Here is a 16,469-nt window from a genome sequence, read left to right on the forward strand (position 1 = left end):
ATTCAATGAGTGTCGATTGTTCAATATTCATCTTTTTACAATTATTTGGGTAAATTATAAGGAGGTTTTTTAAAATTTGACATAATTAATTACCGATACCTTCTAATTTAATAGTCATGCAACAACTAGCTCAATCCTTTAGTTTTCATTATATTTTTATTTATTTTTTATAGTGAACTGACAAAAATGTCAATGTGGACTATGAATTTTAATTTTACTTTTTAAAAAATATTTTCTGAAATCTTTTTATAGACTAGGTGAATAGTTTTTTAAATTTTTCCATCCACCTCATATGATGTATAATTTCAAATTTATATCCAAAGATTACATAATTTTATCGAATATTAATGTATTAGTAAATTTTTAAATAACAAAATATATTCGTAATTATGTCAAATCTCAAAATTGTTCGAGTTAATTTACCCTCATCATTATTCATTAGGTTTGGCATTAATACAATTCCAAACATGTAAAATATTTTTATTTTTTATTTAGGTATTTATTGAATAATCAATTTAATTCTTGAAACTATATTTTATTATGGTTTGCAAGTTAACCAAAAAGTTATAGGTACCTAAAAATATTTATAAAAAAGGACTTGGACCTCATCTGAAAATATGAATTACACTTTCTCCTAAAAAAGTTTCAAAATTAAACCTATACCATCTCTAAAAGTTCACTGTTTACACATAACTCCCTTCCTTTAGAGTTTTGACGAATTTTTATCTGACCCTTCGTTTAATATTATCATGTAATAATTTTGTACTTATAAGGTGAAAAATATAATGATGTTAATCTTACTATATATACATGAGAATATTAAATGAGTAACAAAATAAAAAAAATTTACATCATTTCTTCTTCTTTTTTTTTTTTTTTGGAGGCTAACATCAACATTTTTCATCTAAATACTAACGAAAGAGAGTCGGGTGTGGACCATGCAAAAATAAATCATACGGGGGTAGGTAGGAGTGGTGCAGTTTCTTTCTTTTATAGGTTGGAGCTTTTCCTGTTATACAATAGTAAATAAACTGGTTAGCTTTAGGACTGACTAGACAATCTCGTCGGGAGCTTAGAGAAGTCAGTTTAGGTTGCACATGTTAGTAAAAATTTTTAGGGGGTATAAATATAATTTCAAAAACTTTCAGGGGAAAAATATAATTTTGTATTTTGTAGAGGGGGTGTAATTGTAAATAAATTCTCAAAATAAGTTGGGCAGCTTTCATATACTTGTATCTTAGTTGGAGGTTGATTGATAAGTACTTGAAACCCCGCTCCAGTCTCAATCCCATTAAATCATCAAAATAACAAGTCAACTCCCCCTCACCTTCCACATTTATTTCACCTAAAATACTTATAGAGGAAAAAAAATCATCAGCACAAATAAATAATTAAAATATTATTATTTTTATTTTAAATCATATTATATGCATAATACTTTTTTTATGTTAAAATAAATAAATAATATCATATTTATACACGTGACATGTACATATTAAGATGTCTGAATTTTTTGCAATAATATTAATACGTCTAAACTAACATCACATTCGTTCCTAATTTTAATATTCCGTTACAATTCAGTGGCACAGTTTATATTGTGCTTTAAGATAAAAAAAAAAATTATACACGTGGTTTTAAAATAATACTGTAAATTTATAATAAAAGATTTCAGATGATATAGAAACAAGTATAGCAGTAGATTATTTTTATTTATTTTATTTTAAATTTGAGATTATGATAAGACGTGATTTTCAGACATGTAAATACTTGTTAATGTTCTATGCAATGTACATCATATACAAAACTTAGGGAGCGTTTTCATCAGTAAAAATTAAACAATTAACGCTTTATTATTTAGGGTAATTGCACTCCTCTCTCCTTAAATTTAAAAACTCTGTACTTTAAAAAATTACATCTAGTATTCTTGATGTGTGGTTCCGTCTAACAAATAGTCCCCTTAGTTAGTCAAAATTCAATGAATTTATTGATATTAATAAAAAAGTTGAACGAAAATTAATATTTACCATCGATTATTTTACTACTAACTTATTGTAGATCAAATCAACTTTCCGTGAATAAACTGCCCATATAATGTTAAAAGTAAATCTACTCACATGTATTAACTTGTGAAGATGTATCAAGGTAATTAATAATAAGTCAATCGGAGTAAATATAATTTTTTATCCTATATTTTTATTAATATCATAAGATTCAATGAATTTTAATTACCAGAATAATTTATTTGTTAAAAAGAAGCAAATATCAAAAGTACTAAATGTTATGCATGAAATTCCACCCAATCTCCGAGGAGAGAAGGGTTGTAATCTCTATTATTTATAATTTTGTTTTCGAATTATTTAAAATCAGATTTATTTAAAAATCAAAATATTATAAATTTATACGCATAATTTGTATGTCTTATTAATAAAATTATAAATATTCGAAATTTGTAAATAAAAACTTAGGTATACCTTAAAATAAAATTATATATACTAAAAAAAAGGGGTTGGGGGGGAGGGGAGGGTGGTGGTCTGACTCTATCCGTTATTTCCGAAGGGGGAAGAGCGACAAGGGCCGTTTAGCAACTCACACCAAAGCTTCCCCTCTAAGCGTTTCATATTTTATTATTGCACACAGCACACACAAAAGTGAAAACGGGCATCAAAATTGGTAAATTCCACACTTTCTCTCTCTAGAAAATCAAAATTCGTCTCTCTCTTTCTCTCTCTACACTTCTCCATATAAATACGAACTATTTCCCCTCTTTTTGTTTCCTCTTTCACTTTCCCCCTAGTTTCTCTCTCTACGTTCTACAGTTTTTACATACAAATACAGATATATATATAGATATATATCTGCGCCTGGAGGCTTGGCCTAGGGTTTATCGGGGAGAGAAAGAGGAGTGGAAAATGGGGCAGCAATCGTTGATCTACAGCTTCGTGGCGCGTGGGACTGTCATCCTGGCGGAGTACACTGAGTTTACCGGGAACTTCACTGGAATCGCCGCGCAGTGCCTCCAGAAACTTCCCGCCACCAACAACAAGTTCACCTACAACTGCGATGGCCACACCTTCAATTATCTCGTTGAGGATGGATTTAGTAAGCGGCGCCGGTCTTGATCTGCTTGTTTTCTTGTTTGATTCTTTTCAACTATCAGATTGGTTCGTTTTATGTCCCCTTCTTTAAGATGCCAAGGAACTTTTGGTTTCTTGTTTTATAGTTTTGGTTCGTTGTGTTATGAGGTCAGATCTTGGTTGACTTGGTTCTTGTTCTGGATCGCTATTGAAGTTCTAAGATGTAATCTCGTTTTACTTTATGGATCATGTTTTTAATGATTAAATGAGCTAAATCTCAAAGAACTAGTTTAAAAGTAAAAGAGAGTTTTCTGATTGACATTGCTAAGAATTTGATATTCAAAGAATCATTTCAATCTTTTGTTTGAGGGAATGACCCTCATTGACTTCATCTAGTTTGGTTCTGACTTCTTGAATATTGAACATTTTAGTACTGTATATCTAGTTTGTGGATTCTGAATGGTGCATCTTGAGCATATAGCAACTACGGAGATATCCACTCATTAATTTATGTAGGATTCTCACTAACTTCTCTTTCTATTTAGCTTACCATGTTTGGGATCTGTATTTTACTTTGGGGTCGGCATGCAGTGTTACTTACTGATGTTGTGTGCCGCAGCCCCTCTTCCTCCCCCCCCCCCCCCCCTCCCTCCTCTCTCTCTCTCAGGTTCATGTTACCGAACTGCTCTTTATACAGTATTCTTTAGTCAATTTTAGATTGTTCTTTCGTTATGTTTAAGATATGGGCATCAAGTCATCGAAATAGATTCTTGCTTTGGAGTAAGAATATTTACCTCTAACTTTTCTGCGGACATCACAATTAATTCCATGTAGTCAGTAAACTGGTTCTGCGGACTACTTTAAACTTTTCTCACAGCATTCTTCTCTTGGATTAATTATTAATCTTTTGAATGACAGCATACTGTGTTGTGGCTGTTGAATCTGTTGGAAGACAGCTTCCTATTGCATTTCTTGAGCGAATTAAGGATGATTTTACCAAGAAATACGGTGGTGGAAAGGCTGCTACGGCTGTTGCCAATAGCCTCAACAGAGAGTTTGGGTAATATTCTTCTTTAGTTTTAATTCTTCTTTAGTGTCCCCTGATTCAATAATTTTCTTAGTGGATAATAGTAAATTTGTTTGGCACAAATACAACAACTTAGATCCAAATTGAAGGAGCAAATGCAGTATTGTGTGGATCATCCTGAGGAGATCAGTAAGCTTGCGAAAGTGAAAGCTCAAGTTTCAGAAGTTAAAGGCGTGATGATGGAAAACATTGAAAAGGTAAATTATGTTTTAATTAGGTCCATTTCTTATTTTCTCCTGAAAATGTCCTATTTATATATTATAATGTAGGAATTTAGGATTTTGGTAAATGCTGTGTGATTCAGTATCAAGTCTTCTGTCCTTACAGGTTCTTGATCGTGGAGAGAAAATTGAGCTTCTGGTGGATAAAACTGAGAATCTTCGCTCTCAGGTCTGTTATTGGTTTTTATTTTCATCATCTCTAGTGATGAATTATAAAACATGAACTTCTTGATTTGCCTATTGACATGTGATTTACTAAAGCAATGGAATCTGTACGACTGTTCGAATTAAGTAACTGCTGAACTACGGATGCGATGGCTCAGTTATGAAAAGAACATTTTTAGAATCTATAATTTTGACTTGTTACGCTGAACTGTGTGGCCTAGTCGTGATTGGTGAATTTCTATTGGCTGGGTCTCTGATTACTGGCTGGTACCTAATTGCATCACCTGGTCAATTATATTACCTGGAGATCGTTGTTGTTTAATGTCTTTCTTCCTTCAATTGTTTCTTTTAGGATGTCATTGTGCTTGGCACACTACCTTTACTGCGCCGCATGTTCTTTTGGTATTATATTTTTGCTTTCTTTATGCATATGGGAAATTGATCTTTTCATATGCTGTCGCTCATTTGTCACAGGCACAAGATTTTAGGACACAAGGAACCAAGATGAGGAGAAGGATGTGGTTGCAAAACATGAAGATAAAGCTGATTGTTCTTGCCATTATCGTGGCCTTGATCCTGATAATAGTTTTATCAGTCTGTGGTGGATTCAAATGCCATTAGTGTGTGTTGAATAGGTGGTCGTCGATGGATTACTTAAATATTCAGCTTTCTCTCCCCAAAATTTTTTGGTGATACATTTTGCCCTTTGCTGTAATTTGTACTTTTGTCATATAACATGGTGTATAGTTTGTATTTCTGTATCTTCTGAATATATTAGTAGACGAGTCAAATTTGTGGCAATGAAGTTTGAAATCTTGCTGTGTTTGTTGCTCCAGGTAAATTTTAGTGCAGTTGGTGCACGGAAAATAATTAACGGCCATTCTTATAGCATAGTATTAAGTTCTTTATTATGATGCCGTCTACCGAGGTTGCACTAATTTTGTATCTGTTGGAGTATCTGAACTTGTGATAATTATTTCAGACCAAATCAATATTTTGATTTGGGGTAAATTACAATAAGTTCTTCGAATATTTGGTATCTATACTAATTATAAAAGCAAATGTTTATTTCTGTCAAAAAGAAAGTTACATATGTACTTTTACAAAATAAGTCTTTTATTTTTATATAATTCATTCATCTTTTTATTATTACCAAATGAATTACTTAATTTGTATAAGTTTTTATTTTTTATTTTTTATTTCTTTAAGAAAAAGAAAAGGATACAATAAAGTTAAAGTTAAAACTTATTAGGAAAAGTATTTATAATTTTCAAAACAACAAATTAGTATTCATAATTGTACAAAATCTCATAGAAGCTTGACGTAATATACGGTTTTCAGTATCATGGTTACTGTAATGTAAAATCTATGAGCTAAAATCGAACAACCTACAATTTCAGATTTGAAGTCACAAAGATGGTTTTCCATTATACAAACTGAAGATCCGGACTCAACTATACATCAGTACAAACACAGCATAGCTGCTATCTTGATACCGGATCATTATTCAGCATCTCCCTTTGTAAGAATTTTACATCTTCAACCAGTATATCCACTATTCCGTCTGCACAAACTTTAGCCACTAACATGACACAAAACACAATGTAAAAATGAAATCAACAAGCCAACTGATCTCTATACTGGGAAATTTCTTCAAATATCGGTAGCCTTCTTGATCTTGTAGGTGCCCATTTATTCATCACACGTTCGAGGGCTTCCACAAAATCATCTTCAGCGTTCAGGCCCGGGAGACTTGCCAGCCACGGGCCAGTGTGTTGCTGGGATTCCAAGTCAAACCACAACTCCTCTGCCCGGTTTCTTGACCGGAGCTCATCGGAACCTGGAAGCCTATACTGCAACACATCCTGAAGAACCAAATTAGCCTCCTCATATCGGGCTTGTTTGATGAGGCATTGGCACAGGTTGAGGGCCTTGTTGGCATCCGGATCGATCATTTGAGCCTTGCGGTAGACCACTTCGGCTGCGATGAAATTCGACTTCTGCATATAAGCCCAGCCCAAGTTGCCCTGATTGGGATCATGATATAGGTATGTCGGACTGTATTTTTTGTTGCAAATTGATATTACATGAGCAAAGTGCAATGCAAGAAATTATGAAGAGTGATAACTTACCAGTATTCTGGAAGTTTCCTGAGTGATGGAAACCTGAAACTTCTTGCCATGAGAACGAGCAGTTTTTGTGGGCTTTCCATTGAAAGCCTCCCCTAAATATATCATCTTGAGCTTGTGCTTTAGCAGCACTATTTGTTCATCAACTTTTCCACATTTCTGCACACACTCAAAATCACCTAATTCTTTAAATAATCACTCTTGAAACCTTTTTATTGTTAATGTTTTCATTATATGGATACTCTCCTAATTATAAAGAAAGATGATATATATATATATATGTGTGTGTGTGTGTGTATACCTTATACAAGTCGATGAGAACATTATCGAGAGATTCTTGGGCGTGTCTGGAGCAAAGGCCCCGGAAAGACTTAACAGCTTCAATGGCCTCTTCAGTTCTATCCAATTGCTTCATAACCACTGCCATATCCTTGAGCGCACTGTCCACTCTATCTCCACTATTTATAGCTTTCCAGAACCACACTATTGCTGTCTCCGGATCCTTCTCTACTAGCTGATCAAAAAATTCAAATATCTTCTAAGGTAATCATAATCGGTATCCGACAGATCAAAAAATAAGATGGTATATAGGAGTGGGTGAAGTCAACTGATGATGATCATCATAATAACAAAAGATGGAATGAAACAAGCCATGAATTATAGAAACTGAACCTGGGCGTGTTTGGCACGAACATAAGGGCCATCACCAGAAGGAACCTTGTGAATTACATGAAACAGATTATTATTATTATTATTATCCTTTTCTAATTTCTTCCGCTGAGAAGAACAAGAAGTAATAGTAGTACTTGTGTTCTTCACTCCACTTTCCATTTCAGCACTAAGTAGTGAGCTCAGGAGGAGAGAGAGAGAGAGAGAGAGAGAGATTGGGATGACGAAAAACGTTGGTATTCCGGTTTTTATATGTGTATGGGGAAGCAAGGGAGATATGAACATGGACAATGGGTTGTCCACATTCATGTATAGTTATGTATAATCCCAGTATTTGTGCTGAACCGAAAAGCCGAACCCAACAACAGGAGGTTTTCCACCTACATATCCAAGCAACTGTTGTGGAATTGTGTATATGTCTCTCCTAAGGGATGTCTCCTAGTATCTGAATTCGAATCTTCTTGTTATATTTTATCAGTATCTCATTTCATAGTTATGTGTTAATGTGTGTTTCCATTCATATATTTGGATTTAAGGATTTCATCAAGTTCAGAATCATTTACTATGATATTTTATTTAAACTTATTTCTTAAAATTGCTTGTTCAAATCTAGACTCGCCTATCCAAATCAATCCTTACTCGTCCATACCTCAAATTCTATACATGTTGAACGAAATGTACCAACAATTTAAAATAAAAAAAGATTGAACCAATTTAGTTCATTTTAGGGACTTAATTCATCAAATAATTATTCATGGTGTATCAACTTCATAAAGACGTCAACGGGTTTCCTCAAACTTCTTTTATTTATTTATTTTTTTTTTTTTGGGGGGGGGGGGGGGCGAATAAGCTGTGGGCTCATTGGTGCAGCAGAGAATATGATAATGTAAAAATTAGAAAGTAGATGATGATGATGATGATGCTAATGAACCTAGACGTACTTGCGGAGTTAATTGGCAGGGAGGTAGTATGTGGACGTCTCAGACTCAGACGATAACAAACTATTATTGTGAAATGAGACAAAATGTCAAATAATGATTGAAATTACTAATCTCAATTTCCATCAATCGGCTTTGGATAATGCTTCATTGGCCCCTTCTCTCCTACTTTACACACATCACCACTCTACATATTTATCAGAACGTACATCTTTATAATTTTATACATTTTAGCAGTCACTTGACAATTTAGATGCATCTAAACCTTAACTTTATACTTGAAGAACGAATATAAATCAATTAACAACCATCGCCATGCAAAAATTCACGACATTTTTTTTATTTGTTTTTCAACCCATAAGCCACTACTTACAGCATGCTTTCAAGAATAAAAACATATATGCACACACACACACATATATATATATACAGAGAGAGAGAGAGAGAGGCGAGCGAGGAGAGGGTTCAATGATGAGAGATAACATGAAAGGAGAAGCAGAGATAAAAGAATATTTATAGCAGTGAGAAATCGGTTGCTTGCTCTTGGCTCTGTAAAAACAAACGTCTGCAAACAAAGCTTGCCCACACAGAGAAACAAACAAACCAGCTTCTTCTAGTAATAACGCTCGGTAAACACCCCACCATTTCATCATCATCAGTAGTAAACAAACTTTGAACATACTAGCAACACCTGAAGCCAAGGCAAGCACTTCCCCGCAGCACCAAACCAGAAACAACTCCCAACTATGCTTGGATGCCGCCGCCCCCACCCCCACCCCTCGGTCGACCACCCATCCTTCCACGTCCTCGCCCATATCCTCTCCCACCTCCACCTCTGCCTCTGCCATATCCAGCTCCTGTAAATAGTTTGAGGTGCTCATTTTTTTTGAAGGGGGGGAAAAAACATAAAACCACTACATGGATGATCACGAGCTTTAGGGAATCAAAACAGCTATATCACAAGTAGTTTATCTCCAAGTGTCTGATCTCAAACCTACAGCTAGAGCAACTATTCGGAATTAAAAAAGACAGTATAATACTGACCTCTATAACCCCAACCCCCACGACCGCCACCTCGGCCCCAATTAGGATATCCACCTGAATAGCCACCTGAATATCCACCATTTTCTGCCACAAAATCATGTAATGAGAGCAAAAAAAGAATGAGTTTTCCACATTGATGTAGAAACTATAACTTTGTTGCTTCCTTCACATGACATTGCAGTTGCAATTAAGCACCTTGGTAGTTTGTATAGCCACCTCTGTTCCAACCTCGTCCGCTCCCTCTGCCACGGCCTCTTCCTCGTCCATATGAATCTACAATACAAAACAGCATTCAGTTAAATGGTTGGCCAGACAAAATTATTCAAACGAATTCAAACTTCAGCTAACTTTCTTTACCTCCGTTACCAGTGTTGTAAATTGCACGTGCTTGTCTTGGAGGTTGCTGTTGCTGTGGCTGATAGTTGTACTGCTGCTGTTTAGTTTGATCCACATTAAATGGAGCTTGATACCTGGATCAAGCAAAATAACCAAGAATAAATTAGAGCGGCTCAAAGAACATGTTGCAGCAACTTATATACATTCGACAAGGCTATTACACTATCATGTCCACAATTGTTTCCATATAGAAGCTAACTAAAATTTAGTCAAGTAGAAACATTACCCAGGAGAACTCTTGTTAAGCTCCTTAGTAGACAGGGTGATTGATATCATTGAGACATGGCGAGTCTGCTCCACACTGTAGACATAAAAGAGTCCAATGAGACACTCAGTAAACACTACATCCACACACATTATGCATTGAAATTGACAAGCATGCTGATACCATTAAAGAAGTGTGCATAACGCCACAAGAGCACTTCGAAAGAAAAAGGACACACTTACGTCTGAAGGCCCTCTTCAATGGGTTCAAATGTATCAGTTATGCTCACTGAACTGATGGCAGTGTCCTGATGCAGTCGAGGAACCCTTCTCTATTTCAAAAGAAAAGAACTGAGTCCTTCACATTGTATAGAAATAGGGAAAGAACAGCATGAAAGGAATTAATAGCAACCTTGATGATCTCTGCGATAGCCACAGTCTTGCTTATTGCCTGGCCCATCGCTTTTAAGACAATCTCTCTCACTCGCCTCTCCTGAGGAAAAGAATAAGTAAAATAATGGACATTAATAGGCAGTTTCAGCAGAGCATGAAGCAAAAATTTTATTCATACAAAAACATCCTCCTAAAAGGATATGCCCACCAGTACTCATGCACTATTGAAATATTCAAAAAACGAAAACCAACATTATTATCTCATATAGAGACGCAACCAGCTGGATAGATCCATTCGGGTAAAGAACCATGTCGCCATTTAAGATCAGGGTCAATATTTTCAACTATTCTGCCACTATTGCATCACTTAGACAGTTATTATGCATGAGTTTCACAAACTTTATTTGGTATAGTTCTTAGCTAAAGTCTCCTGCTCATGATATATTATGCAAAACAACTTCTGCCACCTCCCCTGCACCACCAACTTCAATAGAAAGAAATGCATATGCATACACAATTCATGCACCCGAATACAATACCTCTGGAGGAAATAATTACAAACATATACTTGGAGAAACTTGATGAAAATAAAAGGAAAAGAAATATCAAAATAGGAAAATAAATACAAAGAGACTTGTCATGGAAGAGCAGCAGAATGATAGTTTTCCCTACAAGTCAAAAAAGAAAACGCAGATAAATTAATCCCTGGTCCTCAGGCACCCAACATCCACCAGATTGATGAAATACAGAATAAATTAGTTTTCCAGTAAGAAATTATAAACAAACAGTACGTCACTGGTGAATTAACCAATAATTACTATTAGCTATTACTGCTTTCAACTAAACCTCACATCGTAACTAACAAATCAATGCCAAAAATAATTATAGCAAAATACTGGCATGCATGTGATTCTATTGTTCAGATGTCAAATAAATCACACATGCATGAGAATATGTGCTGTATAAGGTCTCAGACAGCGCAGTGTGTGGGATATGCATTCTTGTATACAAGTGAAGTACAACACCCCACCAGAGCAGTTAAGAAAAACAAATTCTGCGCATTACACAAAAACAAGTAGAAAAGAAGAGAGAGTCATTGCAACTGAAGAAAAATCACAAACAAAAACATGAACAAGATCATGCAGTCCTTATAAAAATAAACTAAAAGATCAAAACAACAGAGCCTCTGACAAGAGAAGAAACAACAAATACCAAAGAAGAACAAAAAAATTGCACTGTGAAACGCCACACATTTCGCACAGGCGACAAACAAATTAATCAATCGAATAACAGCACACAGAAGACAGACGGACAGAACAAGCAAACATTGGAAAATGCCAGAGAGTCACTGAACAGAGAAAGCTAACAAGAGTATACCTGAAGAAGTGTGGTGGCATAGCTAACGTAGTTCCGGACCAAACCTTGGGAAGTGATACGGATCTCATTCTCATTTACCGGAGATTCAGGCTTCGGCTTCTCCACTTTCTGGTATCTATCCATTTTAACCGGCGGGTATAGAAAACCCTAAAAACCCTAGAGAGAGAAAGAGAGAGGAGGGGAAATATTTGTTTGCGAATGATATTCTGGCGTCAATATAATCACGGAGTTTGAGGGGAAAATCTCAACAGCTTGAGAAAGGGCTGAATGAGGCGTTGCGATGTCACCGTCTTATATTGGGATATTTTGGGCTTATAGGCCCGATTTTAACGGGCCCATTAGTTGGACTTTGTTCTGAGAGAGAGAAACGTAATTATCACGCGCAAATCTTTCAGCGTGGACAACACGTGATAGAGGTGCAGGCCACTGTTCAAATTGGGCTGGGCCTCAGGGAAACTTTTTCTACTTGGGCTTTATGGTGGGTATTTTTTATCACACTTTAGAATTGAATTTAATTTTTATTTTTAAATTATATTATATATTTTATTTTATTTAATCTAAACACGTCGTATACAAAATATTTTTAAATAAAATAAATTTTGTAAGTTTTACCTGCATAATTTAAATATTTGATTCTGAATATGGTGGGGATCTTTTATTTACTTTCGTGTCGACATCAATTTTTTATTTACACGTGTCTCTTTCAAATTAAAATGGCGTTAATTATAACTACATACGTGAGTGTGACATCAGTATGTAACATAAAGTGAGATAAAAAAAAAATCACCATTTGAAATAAAATTTGATTTAAAATGTGGCGGTTCAAATCTTTTATTATAAAATGGTATATCTTGTAGTGCACATCGCATATATGTACATTATAAGTATAAGTTTTTTTTTAAATATATATATATATAAGTGAGGTAAATTTTATATATACGAATATGAATGATAATATAATTATTATTTTGTAATGGAAGATGTAGATAGAAAAAAAAGTGGTGACTCTAATTCGCTTAGGCTACACTTCAATTAATGGATTAAATTTAAATGATGAATTTACAAAAAAAATAGTCCAAATGACTCTGTGAACACAAGTTTTGTGGTCACGTTTTGATTTAATTGAAACGTACATATAATTATTCATTGTGACGACGTTTGATTGACTTGAATTCTTACATGTAAAGCATGATTCGATTCGTGAAACGAAATAACTCGTTTGTTGGCCATTTATTTTATAACAACATATATATATATATATTAAATTATTAATTAATTTAGCTATTTACATTTGAAGAAATTAATTCAATAAATACTAAAATATAATAAAAAATAAAATTATAATTACTGATTAACATATTATTTTACACTTCTCATCATCCAATTGCCTGTGAAATTTCACACTACAAACCCATATCTAAATCTATCAATATTTAGTAAAATATAACTCATAATTAGAACAGAAGAAGTCGAAATCTTTTAAATATTAAATCAGCCAAAAAAATATAAAAAACTTATTGTTAGGGATTTGAAATAAATCTACGGAAAGTGAGAGAACACGTTTTTTTGTCATGACGGAAAGTCGTCAATTGGCAACAGCGCTGCACGGTACAGAACTGAATTATGCATTGTTCATAGCATATAATTACATTTTTCTACTCCGTAGTAGTCTGTAAATATTCTCCTTCTTGTACAGTGGATTCTTTGTGGACTGCTGCATTAGGTTTCATTGATTCCAAGAAAAACGATCACTCAGCCATATATTCTTCAATCGAACACAACTCTAGCACAACAACTGCCGCCCAAAATCAAAACCAAATTTCAGAAACAGCGTAATTTAATTAATTACATAAAGATATAACTATACTTGCCACTTCTTAGAATGTTAATAGAATAATCAGTGTTTGTGAGACCTGATTTCAGGGCCCCATAAGAATAAAAGTTAGAATTCTACTTACACTCGGAATCTGTGTTGATCCAAGTTTCTGTTCTGTCAGCATGCTGATATGATTGAACGTGTAGAGAAATAGACTTTAGTATATCTATTTGGACAGCGGAAGACTTTAAAATGGCGGAATAGGCAGAAGAAGTGGTTGAGCAACGCTCCAAATCCAATCTAAAGCTGATTTTGGGAGAGTCATCGACAAATTGATCCTCCATCGCTACCTCCTTTAATCCGGTTGTATTCTTATAATGGAAGACCTGAAATACGACGATAGTTTAAATTGTTTGGTAACTTGGGAATAATTACACAAATACTAATTAAGTCTGCATAGAAAGTACTAGCCCAAAACCAGAACAACACATGCACGTATACACACCTTTGTTGCAACACTACTATTTCTCTCCCCTTTCTCACCACCCTTGGCAGATGCACCGGCCGGCCATCTCAACAATTCCTTCACCCTGCAAATACCTTTCATCTTATCGCCTCTCTTCTTCCCATTCTTCGCCAACTCAGGCCGTTGATCGTTATCATTTCCCCTGGACGACTGATTTGAATCAGTGAGGGGAAGAACCTTACTTCCTCCAGCAGCAGCAGCAGAATCTGTAGCTTTGTCGTTAACCCTAACCCCTCCATCAATTTCATTTTCTCTTTTCATGCTCTTCAAAGGCTGAGACCGCTGCCTTCTCTGTAAACCCCCAAGTCCCTTCAAATTAAGTGTGCGATAGAAGAAAGCCCTAGAAAAGTCTCTCCGTTGCAAGAACCGGAGAAGACACACGTCCTCGCAGCTCACTTTACTCTCCTGCACATCTACAAGACGTCGTCTCCTCGTATCCCCACCGACGCTGCTGCACTACTCTTTGATTTAATGTTCCCTTCTGGAATAAGTACAAGAACAACCATTTATTCAGTACACGAATAATGTACGTGTACTTAATCATGTACGTGCAACGTACCATCTCACCTTTCGCGACTGGTTTGGGAGGATCTTGTCGTTTCTTGGAGAGCCAATGAAGCATCTGTTATATTATACGTGTGTAGAATAATGATATGATTTGAGGAATTTTTTCGACAAGATATTAGTCTAGGTCTGTACCTGCATGTTATGGCTGGAATATTTTACACTTGACCAAGTTCTCGAACTATAGGTAAAAAGAGACTATGTATATTTGCATGTATGAAGAAAAAGAGGAAACTTGGAGTGAAGGGCTGGCGGGATTTGTTTATATAGGCTGATCATATGAGGTGGAGTAACAAGATTTTAAGAAGTTAATTAAGGATTAATGAGAGAATTTAGTTGTAATTAATGGGTAATGGAGTTTAATTTAGCCTTGTTGGCACTTCAACTCACCACACAATTGTAGGGTTGTGGTGTTGGTTGCTTGGGATGGTCCTTAGAGCAATAGCTATCTTCCTAAGACTTTTGCTTTTTCCCAAGATTCATATTTTTTATTTTAATTTTTTTAAATATATTTCTGAACGCATGTCAATTGAACCCGTGTAACTCAATTTGGAGCTGCCTGTAATTGGTCAATTTATGAATTTTAAATTAGAATTATCCTCAAACTGCACGATAAAAATTGTCACTCCCTATACTTACAAAATTGAATTATATTTTTTCCCTCCCATAAAGTGAAACGCATGTTAAGTTAAAAAGTTTATTAAGTCCGTAATAAGAATAAGTAAGATACACACGCCAACGATGCTTTAGTCAAGTGGCTAAAATTAGAGTTTCATGAACAAGTTTGTGATCGGAGGTTAAAGTCCCCCAATCGTGTGAGTATTAAATGTTTTAATTTATGTGAGTTTATTGTAAATTTATAATATATTTCATGATTTTTTATTGTATCAACGTGGTCGGCCGCTTAATTTATTGAAATATTTATATAATTATCAATTTTATAGAAAGAAAAGAATAAGTAAGAGATATTCATTAATGGCAGCTAAAACAAAAATGAAAAAGAAAAGTCAACAATTTGCAATTGGACTGATTAGGACCACAGCGCTATTATGCGTACTAAGACCCTACAATTCTGCACCTTGGCTGATCCAACGGCGTCGTTTGTTCTGCATTTGGTCTACTCAATTAAGCCCAAAGGCTCTAACATCCAAGCTTATTTTTTACTAATGAAATCGCTTTTCCTCACGCACTTGGACGTTTTTCTGTGCAATAATTCGTTTGTGTGCTTTAATTTTAGGAAAATATTATAAATAAATAAAAAGTCTAAGTAGTTGGGAAAACATAAGAGGAATAATTAAAGTATCAACCCGATGATTGAATCCAATCAGCAATAAATTTAAAATATTTAATATGCGGTGGTCATATTCTTTGTGAATGGATTCAAATAATCCACGTTCGTATCATCCAAACAGCACACACGTGTGCAATTGTACGTCGATAATGGCTACATAATATACGAGTACTGTGGTGTTGACGTTGATGTAAAATTACGTGAAAATTATGTCAACGGTTGCAAAATGCAAATTTAAATGCAGTAGTCATAGAAAATTTGACAATAATAAATAAAGAGAAATCTCGAAATTTACTTCGAAAATGATGTACTTAGATAGTATTGCATAATCTTGTCTAATGTATTCATATAAATTTCTTATTATTCATTATTCTGATAATTATTTATCTTAAATTGATCGATTATTTAACATATTGTTTGATAATATGATTATTGTTCCTATAGAAAAAATAATCATTATGTTTGGTTTTGTTTTTAACTTGTTTTTGGGTATTTTGTGGAGATAGAGAGAGAAAAACAAAGATAAATAAAAATAAGTTAGAGATAGTATGTATGTTTGGATTTGTTTTTGG

General features: G+C 34.6%; 4 protein-coding genes across 4 annotated transcripts; 1 reads left to right on the forward strand and 3 right to left on the reverse strand.

The window, feature by feature from the left end:
* Positions 1–2,766: 2,766 nt before the first annotated feature.
* On the forward strand, positions 2,767–5,375 carry LOC105165717 (vesicle-associated membrane protein 721). Its single transcript, XM_011084819.3, has 5 exons — positions 2,767–3,102; positions 3,996–4,137; positions 4,241–4,361; positions 4,492–4,554; positions 5,025–5,375. Exons 1-5 carry the CDS (start codon positions 2,913–2,915, stop codon positions 5,169–5,171), a joined length of 663 nt encoding a protein of 220 aa, XP_011083121.1. The 5' UTR covers positions 2,767–2,912; the 3' UTR covers positions 5,172–5,375.
* A 544-nt stretch (positions 5,376–5,919) lies between these two features.
* On the reverse strand, positions 5,920–8,140 carry LOC105165716 (protein SULFUR DEFICIENCY-INDUCED 1). The gene is made up of 4 exons (XM_011084817.3): positions 7,352–8,140; positions 6,981–7,193; positions 6,683–6,838; positions 5,920–6,577 (listed from the first exon to the last, which is right to left on the reverse strand). Exons 1-4 carry the CDS (start codon positions 7,655–7,657, stop codon positions 6,167–6,169), a joined length of 1,086 nt encoding a protein of 361 aa, XP_011083119.3. The 5' UTR covers positions 7,658–8,140; the 3' UTR covers positions 5,920–6,166.
* Positions 8,141–8,770: 630 nt separating this feature from the next.
* Positions 8,771–11,976, reverse strand: LOC105165715 (Alba DNA/RNA-binding protein). The gene is made up of 8 exons (XM_011084816.3): positions 11,701–11,976; positions 10,343–10,423; positions 10,174–10,262; positions 9,953–10,027; positions 9,688–9,800; positions 9,526–9,603; positions 9,331–9,414; positions 8,771–9,143 (listed from the first exon to the last, which is right to left on the reverse strand). The coding sequence occupies exons 1-8, from the start codon at positions 11,821–11,823 to the stop codon at positions 9,031–9,033; spliced, it is 756 nt and encodes a 251-aa protein (XP_011083118.1). The 5' UTR covers positions 11,824–11,976; the 3' UTR covers positions 8,771–9,030.
* Positions 11,977–13,183: 1,207 nt separating this feature from the next.
* LOC105165855 (uncharacterized) lies at positions 13,184–14,492 on the reverse strand. The gene is made up of 3 exons (XM_011085017.3): positions 14,022–14,492; positions 13,659–13,902; positions 13,184–13,495 (listed from the first exon to the last, which is right to left on the reverse strand). The coding sequence occupies exons 1-3, from the start codon at positions 14,301–14,303 to the stop codon at positions 13,449–13,451; spliced, it is 573 nt and encodes a 190-aa protein (XP_011083319.2). The 5' UTR covers positions 14,304–14,492; the 3' UTR covers positions 13,184–13,448.
* Between the last annotated feature and the right edge of the window lie 1,977 nt (positions 14,493–16,469).

The sequence above is a fragment of the Sesamum indicum genome, linkage group LG6 (assembly GCF_026168435.1).
Source record: "Sesamum indicum cultivar Baizhima isolate 11 linkage group LG6, ASM2616843v1, whole genome shotgun sequence".
In the NCBI taxonomy this organism is placed as follows: domain Eukaryota; kingdom Viridiplantae; phylum Streptophyta; class Magnoliopsida; order Lamiales; family Pedaliaceae; genus Sesamum; species Sesamum indicum.

What these genes read in the sequence shown, in the direction of transcription:
- LOC105165717 (XM_011084819.3), top strand. Translation starts at nt 2,913, where the DNA reads ATGGGGCAGCAATCGTTGATCTACAGCTTCGTGGCGCGTGGGACTGTC. An exon ending in AGCCTCAACAGAGAGTTTGG is followed by an intron (nt 4,138 to 4,240) that starts GTAATATTCTTC and finishes ACAACAACTTAG; the next exon opens with ATCCAAATTGAAGGAGCAAA. An exon ending in CTGAGAATCTTCGCTCTCAG is followed by an intron (nt 4,555 to 5,024) that starts GTCTGTTATTGG and finishes CATTTGTCACAG; the next exon opens with GCACAAGATTTTAGGACACA.
- LOC105165716 (XM_011084817.3), bottom strand. Translation starts at nt 7,657, where the DNA reads ATGAATGTGGACAACCCATTGTCCATGTTCATATCTCCCTTGCTTCCC. An exon ending in TTCGTGCCAAACACGCCCAG is followed by an intron (nt 7,194 to 7,351) that starts GTTCAGTTTCTA and finishes TTTTTTGATCAG; the next exon opens with CTAGTAGAGAAGGATCCGGA. An exon ending in TTCTCATCGACTTGTATAAG is followed by an intron (nt 6,839 to 6,980) that starts GTATACACACAC and finishes GAGTGTGTGCAG; the next exon opens with AAATGTGGAAAAGTTGATGA.
- LOC105165715 (XM_011084816.3), bottom strand. Translation starts at nt 11,823, where the DNA reads ATGGATAGATACCAGAAAGTGGAGAAGCCGAAGCCTGAATCTCCGGTA. An exon ending in ATTGAAGAGGGCCTTCAGAC is followed by an intron (nt 10,028 to 10,173) that starts GTAAGTGTGTCC and finishes TTATGTCTACAG; the next exon opens with TGTGGAGCAGACTCGCCATG. An exon ending in TGGCTATACAAACTACCAAG is followed by an intron (nt 9,415 to 9,525) that starts GTGCTTAATTGC and finishes ATTTTGTGGCAG; the next exon opens with AAAATGGTGGATATTCAGGT.
- LOC105165855 (XM_011085017.3), bottom strand. Translation starts at nt 14,303, where the DNA reads ATGAAAAGAGAAAATGAAATTGATGGAGGGGTTAGGGTTAACGACAAA. An exon ending in ATAGTAGTGTTGCAACAAAG is followed by an intron (nt 13,903 to 14,021) that starts GTGTGTATACGT and finishes GTCGTATTTCAG; the next exon opens with GTCTTCCATTATAAGAATAC. An exon ending in GATCAACACAGATTCCGAGT is followed by an intron (nt 13,496 to 13,658) that starts GTAAGTAGAATT and finishes TTTGGGCGGCAG; the next exon opens with TTGTTGTGCTAGAGTTGTGT.